The sequence below is a fragment of the Chiroxiphia lanceolata genome, chromosome 1, assembly GCF_009829145.1.
Source record: "Chiroxiphia lanceolata isolate bChiLan1 chromosome 1, bChiLan1.pri, whole genome shotgun sequence".
In the NCBI taxonomy this organism is placed as follows: Eukaryota; Metazoa; Chordata; class Aves; order Passeriformes; family Pipridae; genus Chiroxiphia; species Chiroxiphia lanceolata.
The window spans coordinates 131,980,564-131,992,679 of NC_045637.1; the positions used below are offsets into that span (position 1 = coordinate 131,980,564).

General features: G+C 41.6%; 2 protein-coding genes across 6 annotated transcripts; one reads left to right on the plus strand and one right to left on the minus strand.

Moving 5' to 3' along the window:
* The first annotated feature begins 62 nt into the window (after window positions 1-62).
* On the plus strand, window positions 63-6,843 carry EFCAB1 (EF-hand calcium binding domain 1). 2 transcript variants are annotated; one of them, XM_032674987.1, is made up of 6 exons: window positions 63-200; window positions 458-613; window positions 2,323-2,427; window positions 3,993-4,144; window positions 4,956-5,060; window positions 6,713-6,843. In XM_032674987.1, the coding sequence occupies exons 1-6, from the start codon at window positions 143-145 to the stop codon at window positions 6,761-6,763; spliced, it is 627 nt and encodes a 208-aa protein (XP_032530878.1). In that variant the 5' UTR covers window positions 63-142; the 3' UTR covers window positions 6,764-6,843. The 2 variants fall into 2 exon arrangements, with proteins under 2 accessions (XP_032530878.1, XP_032530886.1); XM_032674995.1 differs by lacking the exon at window positions 2,323-2,427.
* Window positions 5,243-12,094, minus strand: RBM48 (RNA binding motif protein 48). 4 transcript variants are annotated; one of them, XM_032674910.1, is made up of 6 exons: window positions 11,701-11,779; window positions 11,190-11,591; window positions 10,004-10,194; window positions 9,729-9,874; window positions 8,245-8,780; window positions 5,243-7,222 (listed from the first exon to the last, which is right to left on the minus strand). In XM_032674910.1, exons 2-6 carry the CDS (start codon window positions 11,343-11,345, stop codon window positions 7,145-7,147), a joined length of 1,107 nt encoding a protein of 368 aa, XP_032530801.1. In that variant the 5' UTR covers window positions 11,346-11,591; window positions 11,701-11,779; the 3' UTR covers window positions 5,243-7,144. The 4 variants fall into 4 exon arrangements, with proteins under 4 accessions (XP_032530801.1, XP_032530811.1, XP_032530818.1 ...); XM_032674920.1 differs by lacking the exons at window positions 11,190-11,591; window positions 11,701-11,779 and adding an exon at window positions 11,967-12,094; XM_032674927.1 differs by lacking the exon at window positions 11,190-11,591 and having other exon boundaries at window positions 11,674-11,813.
* Window positions 12,095-12,116: the final 22 nt, after the last annotated feature.

Below are 12,116 nucleotides of genomic sequence, written 5' to 3' on the forward strand. Positions count from 1 at the left end.
TTTAAATGCATGGCAAGAGTTGATCTTTGTTTCGCCCGTGTATGTGTTAGTGTACACCCGGCCCCTGTGGCGCCGTGAGGCCGCGCTGACCGCCCGCGTTGCCAGGGCAGCGGCGGCGGCGGCAGGAGCGGCTCCCGCCGCCATGAGCAGGAAGAGGCTGCAGCTCCTGGCGGAATCGCTGAGCCGGTCCACCAAGCACTGTGAGTGTCCCCCGGGCTGCAGGAGCCGCGCCACGGCCGCCCCACCGCCTCCCGTTGTCCCTGTGCTCGCCCGGGGGGTGGGGGGGGAGGGGGGCACCGCATTTCCTACCGCCCCCTCAGGAACAGGGTGTGCGGGGCGGCGGGGTCGGGGTCACCGCTGTCATGGTCAGCGCCGGAGCTGCCCAAGCCCTGGTGCCTGCCCCGTGTCCTGCCAGCGTAACTTATAACCTGTGTTTGGTTGTGTTTGGGCCGGGCAGTTAGCGAAGGCGAAGTGGAATGTCTGATCAAGCTCTTCGACGCGCTGCTGGCCAGGTCCAGCAGCCACTTCGCTGTGTCCGGCTTCAACCGCATCGTGTTCAGAGACACCCTGTACGCCGCCTTTGGCATGACGGACGACGTGGTCCTGGACCGAGGTGAGGCGGAGGCTTCTGAAAACAAGGGATGGCGTTGGTTTCACGCTGCTGACCCGATGAGTGTACCGAGCCAAAATAATGCCATCTTATCCCAGCGAGGACAGCAAAGGAGGAGTTATGCTCAGGAGCTGTTGGGGAAATGGCATCTTCTCTTTCATTATGCAGAATAGTTTTCCCATAGTTCGGCGTAGCTCACGCTCTAGTTCCAGGGAGACCAGGCAGCGTTAGTGCTGCCTTGTGGCTGTTTCTATCGTAGCCATCGAAGGGGGCAGCATCGTGTCGCTTGCCTCTTCTCCCGTGGTTGCACTGCTGCTGGCGGACAGCTCTAGCTCGGGCCTGGAGGTCCCAGAAAGGCATTCTGTTAGAGTGGATGACTTCTGGGATAGAGGCACTGTGAACAGCACTGAAAGCACTGGGCAGAGAGTACAGGGAGGTGAGAATAATGAGCCAAGTAACCCCTTGAAAATACAGTGTTTTCACAGATTCATAACATGAGGGCCACAAGTGCAGTTACTGTGAAAGTTGCATGAATGATCTCTGATGTAGAGGTGTCTACAGGAGGATGCAGAACAGGCATCAATCTGCCATTCTTTCATTCTTGGGCTGCCAAGAGCCACCCCTTGGTTCAACTTTTCTTCATCTCTCTAGCAGGAGAAGTACTTACATGCCATAAAATAAAAGCTAGTTGCCATTTTATGCAGTAAGTCAAATGTGTCTTGGAAGATAGCTTACATATATATACATTCTTAAAAATAATGCTTATGTACAAAGGTGCTGATTTCAGTTTGCAAAAGCAAACCTATCGTTTTCCAATTCGAAAATGCTTGTCTCTGCAATTAGAGGTGTTCCTTCAGCCAACTTACTAATTAACATTCTAAAATATGAATTATTATAGATGCTTTCAATTGTATCTTAGATTTGAAGTATTTTAGTACTGTATTACAGGCTGTATGAATAGTGAAGCTGCAGCTTGGAGGAGACTGAGGGGAGCCCTCACTGCAGTCTGCAATTTCCTCACGAGGGGAAGAGGAGGGGCAGGCACCAGAGGGTGCTTGGGCACTGGAACAGGCTCGGGAAGTGGTCACAGCACCAAGCCTGACAGAGTTCAGGAAGCATTTGGATGATACTCTCAGGCACCTGGTGTGACTCTTGGGGATGATCCTGTGCAGGGCCAGGATGATCCACGTGGGTCCCTTCCAGCTTGGCATATTCTGTGATTCTGTGAAAATTGAAAGTTGCTTAGGGAAGGGAGAAAAAAAAAGATTTTGGTACATGACAGGAGGTTATTTTTCTTTGTATATTTAACATATTTATATGTTGTTTCTAGGATTGCTCTCTCCAGGATTTTCTGAGACAAAACCTAGTAATTAAAATGTTCTGTATGCAAACATGCCTTATTGTAAGGGGTATTGGTTTATTTGGTTCACATCTGCATAGAAGCATACTTCCTGCAGTTGTTTTAGTCAGGGAACAAGATCAAATGTCTTAGCCAGCAGGATTCTAGAGTGGAAGATCAATAAAATGAGGGGCAAAATCCCTTTCATTGTTACATCTTAGATTCAGGAAGGGTAATCATACCTTGGCGAAAACAGGCAAACATCTTCACAAAAAATACGGGTTTATAATTTCAACAGATTCAAGAAAATACTCCTTTGTTTTGTTTGTCTCTCTATTATATAAATGTAAAATGCATCTAATATACTTCCTAGTGTTCAGCACTTTTGATAGAGGCAACAGTGGCTGCATCACTGTGGTGGAGTGGGTGGAAGGCTTAGCAATATTACTTCGGGGGACATTGGAAGAGAAGATTAAATGTAAGATTGATCTGTGTGCTAATATTTACTGGTAGTCACTGAATTCATGACAAATAACACATTGCTTTTGCTGTAATTTCATAGTTACTCTCATAAAGTATTTGATAATTGAAAAGTCTTCTTCTGTATAGTTTAATGCAATGAAACTGAGTCCTGAAATTGCTTCTCTGAGACAGAGTTTTTTCTGTGTAAACTGCTGTTGTAGCTGCCACCTTATTTTGCTGCTTACAAAAACTTGCATTGGAACCGAAGTTTATTCTACAGTATACAGTTTTGACAAAATATATGGTTTTGTATTCACAAACAGAAATAGAAAGAAGCAGATGTATCTCTAGGGTGATTTTGGCTAAATAGCACAGTCTCAAGCCAACCAAAACCAGTGCCAACATTCATTTACTGGCACAGTGGGGACACAGCAGCAGGTGCATTAACTCCAGCAGTTCTTCAGCTTGGAAGCATAGGTGGAAAAACTGAGTCTGTAAGACTATGGTTGTGAGAATCTCCACAATAGTGACAGAGAAAGGTGGAGGAGAAAAAGTAGCAAGAACCCTAAAATTTTAAGAAGCAGAGAAAAAGAAATAGGGAACATGGGGGGAAAAAAGGTAATAAGAAAAAGGAGAATAACAGCATGTTGTTTTCATGACATGAACTGTATATGTAACCATAGTTCCCAGGTTGCAGCATCAGCCGTCCCTAACAAACTATGTAAATTCATCTGGAAAGTGGCCTGGGATGCCATAGCACCAGAATGTGTGCCCAGGACAATGAATATGTGTCAGTACAAGCAGTATATGTGTCTACTACAAGCAGTAAAATATGCAGCCCTGCTGTAAGCACTATAGAATTTAGTAGTGTGTAGTGATACACAGTGTTGTCTGTCACAAGTGTATGCCAGGAGTGGTTTTCACTGTAGACGAAGTCTTAGTCAGAAAAAAAAAACAAACCTCCTGTGTTCCTAACTTAAGACTTTTGTTTGTTTGTTTGTTTAAGTTTTGTGAAGGATAGTAAAGTTTATTATGATCATAGATTTCTGATTCTGGGAAGGTAGAAACAATTAGAAGAGGAATTATGCAGATACCCAAAATACTTTTGTTTAAGGGATTTTCTCTTTGCAGTCAGTACAGCTCATTCTTCTTTTTCCTTTACTTTTCTAACCCAGCATCTGAAAAAATGAGGATGTGTTTTGTAGGTGCAAAGACCTTTTGGTAGAGATAGCAGGTCCCCACTATGGGAAGTTTGGTTTCTAAACCAGAACCTTATTTATATTTTAAATTGACAATTTAAGAGAAGATAAGATCTGTAAGTAAGTATGGTTTCTGTGAACTGAATAATATTTATTTGAGCAGAAATAAATAATTTTTAACTATAAAGGGAAAATAGGTACTAATTGACTAATACATATATCAAAATGTGATACTATTACATATATAAATATATAATAAATTTAGCTCAATAGATTTGCTGTACAAGGTACAACTCACATTTTCTCTCTATAGGTAACAGATAGCTTTAATGGTATGTGATTGTAGTTTGTAATCAACTTGAAATTTATTTGTATTCAAAAGACTGTTTTGCGGTTTATGACCTGAATGGTGATGGATACATTTCAAGAGAGGAAATGTTTCAAATGCTGAAGGACACCCTTATCAAACAACCAGCAGATGAAGACCCTGATGAGGCAATTAAGGACTTAATAGAGATAGTACTGAAGAAAATGGCAAGTACTTACTCACTGTGGTATCTGAGTGTGTTTTAAACATTCATTAACCAAAGCTTAGAACCTCCTGTGAGGTAACAAAATATGGTGTGTGATTTACAGTGGGATTCTGAAAATCTCCTAAGGAAAGCCAGAAATACAATCCAGATCTAGTGAGCTCCAGTCCAGTATCCTCACATGAAACTTAATTCATTATGTGAAGGTACTATAAACTTTATGTATAAACTAGTATGTGAATGTGTGCACACCCACCTATGCATACCCAATCAAAACAAAAGCCCAGTCAGAAGTGGAAAACTCAAAAGTGTAAGCTCCATTTATGCGTTAGGCATCTGCATTAGCTTTATTATTAAGTACATCTGTGTTTTATCAATTGCTCATGAAATGTCTTTATGCAATTTATATATTCTATTGCAATAGTACACTCAGGGTTATTAATGTGAAGCTTGTCTTACCGTGCTTAATCTAGGATATCCAGATTAGCTAGGGACTGTCTTTCAATATTTTAATCAAATCAAGGTATATACTCTCCCCTTCTATGGTGGTGGTCAAAGAATTTCACTTAAAACCAGGTTTTGAATCCCAACTCCTTTTATTTAACTGTCTTCTCGATTTTTCAAACCCACCCCTTTTGCTTTAGGTAGAGGCAAGTGACACAAAGCTTGTCTGAGCAGAGACTGATGACCACAAAAAATGATTTTGCGTACAATCAAACTAAAAACAGAATCCATGTCAATAAAACGTCTGTTAAACAAAAATACAATTACCACAAGTAATAACCCTTGGCTGAAGTGTTCCCTTCGTTTTGTAGGACTATGATCATGATGGCAAGCTTTCTTTTGCGGACTTTGAACAAGCAGTCAAAGACGAAAATCTTCTCTTAGAAGCCTTTGGACCATGTTTGCCAGACATAAAGGTATGAGTTTAAAAAAAGGTGCAATACTTTCCGTTCTGTTGGTAAGGAGACGTGTATTATGGCATTAACTGTCATCTCAGACTGTCTTTTGGGAGAGGCTGGTAACTTTCTGGAAAAACAAACATCCACCTTGAGAGTTCTTCCTTTCACAGTGTGGCACTGCTGCTTTGTAGTTTCATCTAACCAGGCTTTGTTTATCAGTAATATGTCTAATTCAATTTTATTTTTTTTTTGGAAGATGGTAATTTAGACCATGCTCATTTCTTTAGTGTTAAATTCTATTTTGGAGGGAGTTTCTGCCCTAATTTTTTCCTAATCCAATAATTGTCATTCTATTTGAACTGTGTGTGACTTTTAAATACTGAAAATTGTAGCTTTATAAAGACAGCAAAATAAAATTTGAAATATGCACAGTGATTCCTAGAAACAGAAGAGTTGTATAAGACTGCTGAGAACATGGCAAGTTTTCCTTTGCTGGAAACCTGTACTTCCTGCCAGCTCACCCACCTGTAGGCTGGAGGACTGGAAGAAAGAGTCTTATAGCCACAATGGCAAGCTACATTACATCATGTCAGCTGCAAAGCAGCTGTTCCCAAAATGCCAGATTTCTCCTGGCAGGCTGTCAAAAGACTTTAAAGGGGTTGGGAAAACCAAAGTACTCTGGTTTTTAACACCAGTGAAAAGGTTTTAAAGTTTCTGAACAAAATCACTGTCATTAATCAGCATGGAAAAATTACTTCTTTTGTCAGTGTTGGTGATAAACCAGGCCCACAATTCAGGCTAATCATGGCAAGAGGTAGAAAACTTGGTTTGTTTCTTGCTTAAAGTATTTGTGCCTTCTGTTCTTTATCCTACCCAACTGCTGCTTTTCCCCTAGGTCTTTAGTTTCACTTTTAAAAGAGAGCAATATTTATATGTCCTTTCAAGCCCTAAAATAAATTTCAGCTATGAGCTTTACATGAAGAAAACCCATAATTTACTAGATTTCCCACTAGGGCTATTGTAATTTTAATTCTACCCCAAATTAAACACTCATTTATGTAATGAATAATGTATTTGACAGAGTCCAGCCACTGTAAATGGTTCTGCAAGGAGCCTGCAAAGATGTGGCACGAGCCAGTTCCTTACGTACACTTGCACCAGCACCAACCCTGGGAATGTCAGAATGGGGCATCTTAGCCTGGTGTTGGGTTCATCTCCCCAGTGCCAGTTCTACTGCCCAAAGGTGACCCCTGAGCACTGCCACTCCAGGGCTGTTACAACACAATGCTGCAGATATTAAATCTCATCACCAAGGGAAATTTCACTCCTTTACATCGTCATCCCAGTCTCCAGCATTCCTGCTTCCAGCCCATTTACCTCATTCTGCAGGCTGGGTCTTCTTGCCCTCCATGCTAGGTCATTCCTTGGTCACACATTCCTGCTGCTGAGCAGTTAAAATTTGAATCTCCCCTTCAACTATAACTTTAAATGTTCTGACTGGTCTCCCAGCAGTGACACCATTAGTGCTATGGATTTACCTTTTCTAAGCTAAAAAGCAAGAGGTATCCTATTCCTTGCATACACATTTCAGTCCAGTACATTTTCTCAATAAATATAAATCCTTTAGTTAACTGAAAATTAACTTTTCTTTTTTTTTTTTTTTTAAACAGAGCAGGATTGCATTTGAAGAGAGAGTTTTCCCGGACACTCGTAAACTGTAACTCCATTGTTGAATACTGTTGTAAAGGGTGTTTCTCTTCACCATTCTTCATGATATAGTAAAAATAGGAGCAACTTGAAACTATTGTTTCAGTATTCCTTTACTGTAAAATTTACAGCATAAATAGAATTTACTTCCATGACTCTACCTAAATAAAGTTCTTCAATGTTAGGAAATATGTTAAAGTATAAGGTACACAAGACAGCTTTGCAACAATAATACATTATAGTGGTTTGTTCATTCCAAGAAACAAATTGATACAATTTTTAACAGAATCCCTTGGAAATACAGTGTAAAAAAATTCTTACTTTTTACATAAAAAATAAATATTTTAAACTATATCCTTTATAAAAGGACTGTTGGAAGATCCTGCCAGCAGTGTCTATATTCTTCTTCTCTGCTTTACAACTGGTTTGGCTGATCTACTCTCTGGCTTTTCCACAGAAACAGAATCTGCTACCTAAATAGGGAAAAAAAAATTAGTAACCTGTAACCACTACCTTTTTATCCTTATTTTAGAGTAAGGCCACATCTCCAACATTTGAGTATTGAGAGGGATGTATTACTATAATCATGCTTGAATTGAATTTTCCTGCTGCATAGAGGAAAAAAATAACACCAAAGGCAGAATTAAACACAATAGAGGTTAAACTTAGAAGAGTCAGCAGTACCATTTTTGTATTTAACCAGAGAAACTGATTTCAGATACTCAGTGATAGAGCATTAGTGATAGAGCACCTTCTTCCTACCAGAGGTGTTTTCACAGTAAGGTTGAGTGTGCTTTTTAAACTCGGGTATTTCAGGAAAGGAAGGGAAAGCAAAAATGTGCATTTTGACACATATTTTAGAAATGTATTTAATATAAGTGGTGCTTATTTAGAAATTTGACTGGAGATATAAGCCCTTTCAAATCAGTCTAGCTAGTCATAGTCAAGGGGGCTTTTTCATATCTTAATGTAAATGGAAAGTTTTATCAAGAGTGTTTGACCTGCTAATTGATTAATACCCTCCATAAATGGTTATATAGATTAACTCATGTTTCTCAGCATAGAATAAATGCCTCTGTACAGCTTTTAATGGCATAAGAAGTGCTGAGGCAAAATTACATTGAACTGCGACTCCCATTATTTTTCACTCCCTTTCAATCAGAAACCAGATAAAAGCACCACGCTGGAGTCAGCAGGACTACCTGCACAGTTATCATGCCCCCACATGGTGGAAAAAAAGAAAGTGGTTTACTGAAAATCATTTAGGACTGTGCACAGACATTTATACATGCTTAAGAGTAGTGTAAGAGGTATGGAGTAGAATTGTCTGCAATACTCTAGAGTATGGAAGCATTAAATAGCAAGAATGCTAGCTTTAACTGGCAAAGAAACTGGTAATACTGAGTGAATGCGGAATTAAGTTACCTGAGGGTTGCTGTTTTTATGAGTAACAAGCACATATGTTTGAAACTATCAGAACTTTAAGAACCCATACCTCTTTCAGTTTATTTCTAATTAATGTAGCTGAAGTATTCAATGACTCATCATCCATATCCACTTTAGGTATTTGTGGCAGTTGTGGACCAATGATGACTTCAGTATTGTCCGCACTTGTTCCGAGGAGGGAAAACCTGTTACCTTCTTCTCTCTTCCTCTTACGTTCTTGCAAGTGAGTTGTACGAGGCATAAACCTGTCAATTCCACTATAAGTTGGAACCATTCTTTGCTGCATTAAGGAGGCTGGTGGAGTACATCCTCCTAGATGTACACTGGGAGTCAGGGATGTGTTTTGGCCAAAGTACCCAGAAGCTTCAGCACAATTGTTATCATAGTGTGGGGATGTTAACAGGCTCTGATTATGATTCCCAGATGGATGCCCTGTGTTGTGGGATACCCCATGAGAACTTGTAAAGCAGGATGGATCCCAGTTACTGGCTGCATACGATCCCGATGTACTCCATGGGCAGTCACGCTCAGAGGTCTTTGAGACTGTCTTCTTCGGGCCCTCAACTTTCTTTAACACAAAGCAATCTTTAAAACAAACAAAAAAAACAGCTTCACTATTTCATGTCATTATTAGTTCTAAAAAATAAGAAGAAATATTTAATACAACTGCAGAAGTAATACAGTGATATTCCATTCCCAGGCACCTTTCTGTGATTTTTAAGTGGTACCGTTCAAACTAGTTTTCCAGCCTAGTTCCTCTGCTGGTTTACGAGGAATGCCTGAGCTGAAGTATTTCCACAGTTTTGAGAACAGAAGGAAAATATTCCTAACATAGCAAATTGGTGATTTGCCAGTTATGATTTCAAGGACAGGCTGTCTAGCAAAATTGAAAACAACCAAGTGTTTTGATGTTAAAAATCACTGGTTTTACTCCCTTTAAATACCTCACACAATGAACAGTGATACCCAAGTACAGGAGCACAAGAAAGGAGAAGCTTGTACTCAGCAATTTGCTTATTCCTCATCTTGTCCAGCCTTCAGTGCTGCCTGGGAACTCTGCAGTACAGGAGCCTTTGTAAACCCAGTCCAGTCCTAACTGCGCCAGTGCCAAGATGTAGGCTGGAGAATTTTTTGTTGAATGCTCTGGTACAGTCAGCTTCCTTCCAAAGCTGTCCCTTTGGGCAGGCCTGAATAAACTGGAACAAGGGTGAAAATATCATCCTAGATTTCCTACTAGTGCTTGAAATTTCTGATAACATTTTGAAAAAAAAAAAAAACAAAAAGTGAAGGAAATACTTCATAATTAAAGCTTAAGCATTTCTGTATTTCAGTCTTAACTGAAACTGAAAAGTTGCTTTGAAAAGGATACAGTTCTCTAAATACTGAGAGATGTCTCCATTATACTGTAAACATGCTTAAAATACATCTTTAACAGCTAGATAAAAAGTGTTTTGTTTAACAGGCTCTTTAACCAAAACCCCACCCACCCCTGAAGAAAGACGTTAAGATTCTATAGGAAATGTAATCACAAACCTCCTTGATTTGTTGCTTTTGCTATATACTTTCTTCTATCCTGCAACTTCTCTCTAGTTTCTTGGACTGTTTCAAATTCTGGAGCGTAGCACACATGCAGCAAACTACCAAAGAAACTTCGTTCATCCATTTTTTTCTTGGCCACCCTGAAAGGAATTAAATTGTATTGGCAAAACTGAGGATTTTACTTCAACTCTCTAGAATTTTAACACATGTAACTACAGAAGATATAAAAGAGTAAGACAACAAGAGGCAGATATTGCCCTGTCCAATACCTTGCACAGTGCAGTTTTTGGAATTTTAAAAGATACACTTCAGTAAATTGCTCTGCTGGATATTCATCTAGAGCATGATACTCCTCAATGGCACCATATAATGCAAATTGTTCAACTAATTCCTTCATAACACCTAATGCAGGAACTCCTTGTATCAGTAAATAGCGAGATTCCAAGTTGATAGTGTAAACCTGAAAAAAAAAACAAACCAAAGAGTATTCAAAAACGTTCACATTCTTGCTGTATTGCAAAAGGCAGGCATTTTTTCCATGTTTTCTGTTTTTCCCCCAAGTCCTCTCAGGAAAATCTCTGTGTACTCTATTTTGACTCTGGCAGGGCAATAAGTGCATGGTTATCTGGGACCTCCTCATCACTGAGGAGGAACTGAACCCAAGCGTCTCACTCAAAGCAAAACACAAATGAGAGCTGACTTTTCTGCACGAGGTCAGAGTACTGCCATTTGCTGAGCAAAACCTCTAGCCTCTGGCCAGCTTCCATGCAAGACTGACTAGTAACTGATTTGTTAGAGACACTGTCAAAATACAGAAAAAAAACCATTAAAAAACCTGTCTTGTTCACAGGCAGAGCGATCATCCAAGTGAGGAAAACTGGGTTTCTCCTCACAAAGGGAAAAAACCCAAGTATTGCAATTCTCTGGGGCAGATGGTGTGTGTGCAGAGCTGTCTTCTTGCTCTGATGATCCAACAGCGTACCATTTTACCACACACAGATAAAATCTGGATGCCGAGGGAAACAAAGTCTTTTCCCAGCAGGTTAAAAACTAAATCAACCACTTCCTTCTGCTTTGTCAACTGTCCAGCAGCACAGACTCTAAGGAAAGCTTTGTGACAGCTCACTACGTAGAACAGGGAGTTAAACCCTGAGATCAAAGGAAATTCATTCCAAGTTTGTTAAAAAAAAAAAGAAAAAACCAAATATTTAGACAGCATACGTTACACATTAAAAACGAAACAAAAAAAAAGAGCAAATTCTGGACAACAACAGGAATCGCTTGGGAAATCAGCTCTCAAACTGCCACCATAAAAAACAGTCTCCGCAGACAAGCCGCCTAAGTTGTTCTTGTGACAGCAACATATTCCCTGCCTGCATTCTGGGAACAAATGGATTGAAATATGATTGATCTCATGTCTAGGGAGAGGAGATTCGAGTAAGGTTTCTTCCACACCTGGGACATCCATACTGTTTCTCCTGTGTGTATCCTCCGGTGCCCAGAGATGGCCGGCCTATGGTGGCCTTTGTCCCTGTGTGGATACACTAGGCTTTCTGTCCCCGGCCCATGGTATACTCTTGGAAGAGTAAAGGAACAGCTCTGAGACTTCATGAAACATGGAGGGTTTGAAAGTTTTCAGGAGGGCCGTGTTTGAGAAAAAGACGAGCCTTATGTGTATGCGCAGGGAGTAACCATTGTTTTGGCACTGATGAGGCCGCACCTCAAACCCTGTTTTCATTCAGGGCCCCTCACTCCAAGAAAGACATTGAGGTGCTGCAGTGAGTCCTGAGAGCGGGGTAAGAAGGGTCTGGAGCACAGGTCCTGTTAGGAGCAGCTGAGGGAGCTGGGGTGTTTAGCCTGCAGAAAAGGAGGCTCAGGGTTAACTTTATTGCTCTCTACAACTCCCTGAGTGGAAGTTGGAGCCAGGTGGGCACCAGACCTGACGATTTTAAATGTCTTGTCCAACCTTAGCGATTCTATGGTCCTTTCTCACACCAGTCCCATAAGGTGCCGCTACAGCTCGCTGTACGCTGACCGCACACGCAAACGCCAAACCCGGCAGTTCTGCTGCGGTAACGAGAAGCTCCTGCTGTGCACCAGGCGAGGCCCACGGCCTCCCTTCCCTTCCCCTCTCCTCTCCTCCCCATCCCGTTCCCGGGAGCCGCGGGACGCGAGCCCGACCCAGCCGTGCCTCCCCCTCACCCACAGCGGCCCCGCCCCTCCCCCCCAAACCTTCACGGCGCGCGGCCGCCGCCCCTCGCGGTACTTGGCGCGCGACTCGCACGCGCCCAGCTGCGCGTGATGCCGACACGGAGCGCCCGGGCCTGCGCCGCCCGCCGCCATCTTCCCATCAGCCCCTGCGCCCCGCGCCCTGATTGGCTG